General features: G+C 51.1%; 1 protein-coding gene across 1 annotated transcript in view; it reads left to right on the plus strand.

Annotated features, from left to right (window-relative positions):
- Positions 1 to 4078: 4078 nt before the first annotated feature.
- Positions 4079 to 5813, plus strand: part of ATP1A1 (ATPase, Na+/K+ transporting, alpha 1 polypeptide) — a 33497-nt gene continuing 31762 nt past the window's right edge. The window contains exon 1 of the mRNA XM_015563537.1: positions 4079 to 4203. Coding sequence (XP_015419023.1) covers positions 4174 to 4203 — 30 coding nt within the window. The 5' untranslated portion in view covers positions 4079 to 4173. The remainder of the gene's footprint in view (positions 4204 to 5813) is intronic.

Consider the following 5813-nt stretch of genomic DNA (forward strand, 5'->3'; position numbering starts at 1 on the left):
AGATCGGGGAGGCAGGCACAGCCTCTTTGAACTGTGTGGCCTGGAACCCACAGGCCAGGGCCAGGGCTGTTTCCTTTGTCCGCTGTTGGCTGGTGGGCTGCAGCCCAGGGTTGGAGGAACTGGGCTGGGCTCACCAGGGACGCGCGCACTGTGTGGACTGTGTGGCCTCTGACCTGCTCCAGCGATCATAGAGGGGCTGTGGAGGCAGGGTGTCCCTCGGGTCTCTTCTGCAGAGAGCAGCGTCCCTTCGGTGCAGTGTGTGGCAGTGCGGGTCCTCCCCCACCCAGGCACTCCTCGGGTACCTGGCTAGAAAATTCCTTATACATAAACTAACCACGGATTTAGTCATTTGGGAGCAATTGGAGGTCTAAGGGACGGGGTGTGATCATTTCTCATATGTTCTGTAAGTTGTTTTCTTCTGTTGAATTTATTGGGGTGACATTGGCTAATGCAATTATGGGTTTAAAGTGTACAGTTCTATAATACATCATCTGTATATTGTATTGTGTGTTCACCGTCCCAAGTCATGTCTCTTTCTATCACCATGTATCCCCCCACCCACCTTTTTCTGTAAGTTTTAATTGATGAGATGAAATAAGAAAATACTCAATGAGGTGGTTGGTGTTTTTTTTTAGATTTAAAAGGAATTTTCATAGTAAGTGAGGAATAGCAATAATTTGTTAATTAAAACCAAGTTATAATAATTTTTTGTAGCTCTTTGCAGAGTACGCGCACATAGACAGTTGTGTTTGATGATTAATTAATATCAGATCCCAGGACGATTGGAACCCCCAACCACCACCACCACCACCTTTTACATAAAGGAGGGATGTAGCCCACACCACTGCCTCTGGGCGCCAGCAGGGCCAAACACCATCCCCCATCTTCCCTGCTAAGGCGGAATTTGCCAAATTGGACTCAGAGGTGCCGATTCTGTGACCCTCCTGGTCAGCTTTGGAGGGGCTGCATTTGGGGCCGTTACTCCTCCCGCCCTCTGGCTCATCCAGAATATTTGTGGGTACTGGAAGCTGCAGTTCCCAGGTGTTTTGTTTCAGATTTGATGGCAGCCCCTTGATTAATCAGCCTTCTCAGGATGCCTTCTCTAGATTCTTTAGTGGTTACACCAAGTTTTGCTCCCATTTTAGGGATGAGGAAACTGAGGCTGGCTGTTCAAGGCCGTGTAGCTGGCGTAGGCAGAGTTGGAATGACTTGGGGCTTCCTTATAAGCCATTATCAAAGGGCGTGGACAGCTCAACTTCCAAGAACCCTTGAGACTTTCTCAGCTGGTGTTTCGAAAGGCCGAACTCTGAGCTCCCTGCTGCCCCTGGGCACTGTGCTGACAGGTGGGGGCGGAGGCCAGAGCCTCTGTGATACACGTAGTTGAGAGCCCCAGAAGCCTTGCCCCTGCAGAGTGAGTGAACCTTCTTACAACCTGTCTTAACCTTGGCTCCTCTGGCCAAGAATCTCCGCTTCCCATCTCCTGGGCACCCCTTCCCTCCGCCCCGATCAAACGATCAAACGGTAGCAACCTCAGGGCGGTGACTGGTGGAGAAGATGGAATCCCTGGGAAGGAAGCGCAGGACGAAGTAATGACACATTTTAAGCTGTGTCACAGTGGGCGAGCCCCTGCCCTTGTCATGACCTCCCACTTCCTAAATTAGAACGGAGGGGGGGGGGATGAACAGAACAGAACCAACTTCATTTTCACAAGTGGCCCTTTAGAGAAGGGTGTGACATTGAGCTTCCACTGTGCCCTTCCGGATCGCAGGGCCCAGGGAGGCCACATGGGGCCTGGCGGGAGGTGCCGCGTTCCTAGTGGAAAAGTAGGAGCTCTGTGCCTAGAGGGGTGGGAAAGCCATTGCCTGCATCGGGGAAGCTCTATTATCCATTCCCCTTGCCATGACCTTCGTTCTTCAAAATGCTTTTAAAGGAGATAATGTTATCTTACCCGTTTGTAAGCACTGTTCCCCAGACCCACCATGTACCCACCCTTCCATCCACCCTGCCCCCCTCCCCCCCACCACCACACACACACACACAATTTTTTCTGCTTTGTAACTGTAATGATGGAGACTGATAGGGACTTAAGTCCTGTGCTTCCCATCAAGATAAGCCATTAACCTATTGTTGTACTTGTTGGGAAGAACTGAACTGTATACACTGTCTGGTCTTCTGGACACACCTAGCGGGGGGAAAAGTAACATCTTCAAGGGGAGGGGGGAACCTCACATGTTAATACTTCCTGTGTCTCTCACTGCTGTCCTCAGTTAAAAGGATGCCTGGTATAGCAGGGCTGATGAAGGGGTGGGCTACTAGGGGATCTCCATTCTCAGCTTAGCATTGATACCTGAGGCTGCAGGCAAGATTTCTATTTTGTAAAAAAAATGGGGATAAAACTTTGGACCATGTCCAAGGCCCAGCTGCTCCAGCATTCTCCCCCCTCTTTCGGGGTGGAAAATATTGAAAGTCCGCAAGAACCCAAGCCTCCCTCGTGAGGAGAGCGATTTCAACTCTGATTTTCATACATTTAAATTAAACGTATTTCAGCGGCACCCCGCTTGCTCAAAGAGGCTCTAATGAGCCGTGTTTTAAAGATCGACAAACTGGCCACACGCGTCCTCGGGCTCCCTGGGCAGTGGCTGTCAGGTGCTTCTTCAGGCTTGTGCTTTCCCATTAAGTCTAAGGAGGAGAGGCCGCTGTAGATGGGCGGCCCCTCCGATGGGGAGCCCTGTCCTTTGTGTCTGTCTGTCTGTCAGTCTGTCTGTCTGCTTTCAGCTGGCACCGGGGGCTGTGTGCACAGAGGACTAGCCTGTGTGGTTGCTCCACAGCGGAGGGAATGTGAGGAATGCTGGCTATCTTTAGACCTGCTTCATGCTCAACAGATAAGGCGGAAACTATAGAGCTGCGCTCTGCTGGAAGGAGCTGTGGGTCGAGGGACACTGCCGTACATGTCCCCGCATGTGGGCACGCCCGGCTCATTGGGGGCGGGGCCCCCCTGTAGAGAATGCAGGGGGTACTCCCTTCAGGCGAGTATTGTATTTACTTGTGACCATGTCAGCCATGACTGAAACGTACCTGTTCGCTGGCATTCTTTTGTTTTTGTTCTTTTTATTTTCAGCACGATAAAATTTTAATCTGGACTCAGGTTCCTCCTCCTTGTTTTAGTAGCTGGGCATGTGCCTCTGAACGTTCGAAATAATAGTACTGGCACCAGAGAGCGTCCACTTTAAGAACATCGCTGATGCCTCCTTTCTTGGCCTGTCTTAGGTGGTAGGTCGTGGGGGACGGGGCCTGCCTAGAGCGAGGGGCTGTGGTCCAGGCTGTGTGGAGATCAGTGCACGCGTTTCACACAGGGGGGTGGGAGTGTGCAACAAGCTAAATTTAAACTAGGGGAATCGACATTTCCCTAGAAATTGTTCCACTTTTCAAGAGGCGTGGGTGGACCCTGTGAGTTCCCTGATAAAGCACATGCTTTCCCACATCCTGCTCATGTCAAAACATCTCCAGCAACTTTTGTTGGGGTGGTTTCTCCCCAGGCTGCAGGTTGGGGTGGGGACCCCTTGATTTTGCGCTTTTGTTTGACGCGTTTTAAAGGACTCTTGAGGCTGACTTTCCCCGTGAAGATGGGAAGGGCAGCATTCTTAGGGGGCCCCCAAATTATTTAAATTTGATACTTAATGACTTCTTCGCAAAACCAGGAGTTTAACTGAAAGTAACTAAGTACCCAGATGTATTCTATCATTTAGTCCTCTCCAAAACACTAAATGAGGGAAGCACTATTGTTATCTCCATGCCACAGAAGAAAAACACGGAGATGTAAGCGGTAGCGACCGGCCCAAGGATACCCAGCTGGTCAGTGGTAGCTCACGCCTCACCTGGAAGTGACTGCAGGGCCACCTGAGGCCTGCCGCGACCTCCCCTCGGGGTCCTCGCGCCCTGAGCTTGTGAGGCGTCGTTAGTAATAGATTGCCTTGCTGGGTGTGCGGCAAAGCGCATCGGTTTCCATGAGGATCAGCCCAGTGACTATTCAAAATGATGGCTCTCTAAAAACGGCTCCAATCTTCACAACTAACCACATCTTTCCGCCTTCTCCTGTAGGTTGGACGTGACAAATATGAGCCTGCGGCCGTTTCCGAGCATGGCAACAAGAAAAAGGCCAAGAAAGAGAGGGATATGGATGAGCTGAAGAAAGAAGTGTCTATGGTAAATGCCAGGAGGGACATGGCTTTGTTCTCCTGGAGAGCAGATGTATCTTTTGAGTGTATGATTCCCGCCACCCCAACACACACACGCACACGCACACGCACACACACAAACATCGGTGATGAGACAGAATCACCAGTCGGCTGCCTCCTGCAGGCCCCACACTGGGGAATCAAGCCCACAACCTCGGTATGTGCCCTGACCAGGAATCAAGCCGTGACCTCCTGGTTCGTAGGTAACCGCTGAGCCACGCCAGCCAGGCAAGAGTTGCTTTATTTTAAAAGCAACACGGTCATTGCACTTGTGCAGGTTTTATCAAATTAGAGGGCAGTAAGGAAACTTTCCGTTTTCAAAGCTGTTAGAGGGTCGGAGAGATGTTATCCCGTCCCTGGGGCATGGCCAGAGGGGCTGCGCTTACATTACTGGGAACTCCCGGCCTCTGGGGGCTGTGGGGCTTCCACGGATGCAGTCTGTCCAGAGCCTGCCTATCCTCGGGAGGCAGGGCGGTCTCCCCGCTCCGGGCGAAGGGGCTCCCCAGAGGTGTGTGGCGGCTGAGCTTCGGCCCTCCTGCAGGGGGGACTCCGTGGAAAGTGGGGGGCTGCGGGGCCGTGCGGCCGTGGGGAAGCAGACCAGCGTCTGCCCTGAAGAGCGCCTTGCTTTCGGACCTAATGACAGGGCGATGCTCTTTGCAAGCCTTAAAAAGTCTTCTTCCCCCTGAAACTTTGAAAGTGGACATTATCATTTCTCCCACTTTACAGCGGGTGAGACCCAATAAAAGGGAGCACCAGGATTTGAAACTGAATCGCTCCAAAGCCGTGTCACTCCCGGCCTTTTGACTACAGATCTTCCCTTTACTCTTCTACATTTGTTAACTTGAGTCGACTCTTCCAACAATTCCGATTTTTGCACTTTACCCACTAGCTCACTGCAGTATGCCAGAACCTTGGTCATTTATTTGAAACCTTTTTAAAAAAACACAATTCAGAGAAAGCTTTAAATAAAGTAGGTGTTCGACTACCTAGAAACTTGGGAAATAACTTGCATCCCAGCTATTACGTAGCCACTGTCTCAATAAATTACCCAGATGTTCTCAGCAGCGTGCTGGCCCCGGTGCCCTGGCCTTGGTCCTGAGGCCCAACTGTCCGTCCCCGTCGGGCAAGCCCTGAGCACATCACCTGGGTCATAAAACTGAACTTTATTAGTTTCCTATGAAATCTGTTCTCTGTGGCCCTAAGTCATTTTAGTCAAACACTGTGGATCTGTTTCTTTTCTTGTAAAACAGGATTAATAACACCAAACACAGTTATCGTGGGAACCATACGAGTTCATGCGTTCGGAGCACCAGGTGCAGGATGTGGCATGCACCGCGCTCAGAGGTCGGCTGGTGGGCTCTGTGCTGCCCCTATCATTACACCATGAACTCAAGGCCAAGGAGGGAGGGCCCTAAATAAAAAGGAGAACTTTCCATTCCCCTCACTGTTTGACTTTCCTTTCCCCACACTCCTGGGTTGACTCAGATAGAAGTAACAAGAACCCAAACTGCGCTTTCGCATAAACTTTGGGCAATGTGATGTCTTTTTCTCTGGCCTGGTATTTTGATAGTGAGGAAG

The sequence above is a fragment of the Myotis davidii genome, unplaced genomic scaffold (assembly GCF_000327345.1).
Source record: "Myotis davidii unplaced genomic scaffold, ASM32734v1 scaffold217, whole genome shotgun sequence".
In the NCBI taxonomy this organism is placed as follows: domain Eukaryota; kingdom Metazoa; phylum Chordata; class Mammalia; order Chiroptera; family Vespertilionidae; genus Myotis; species Myotis davidii.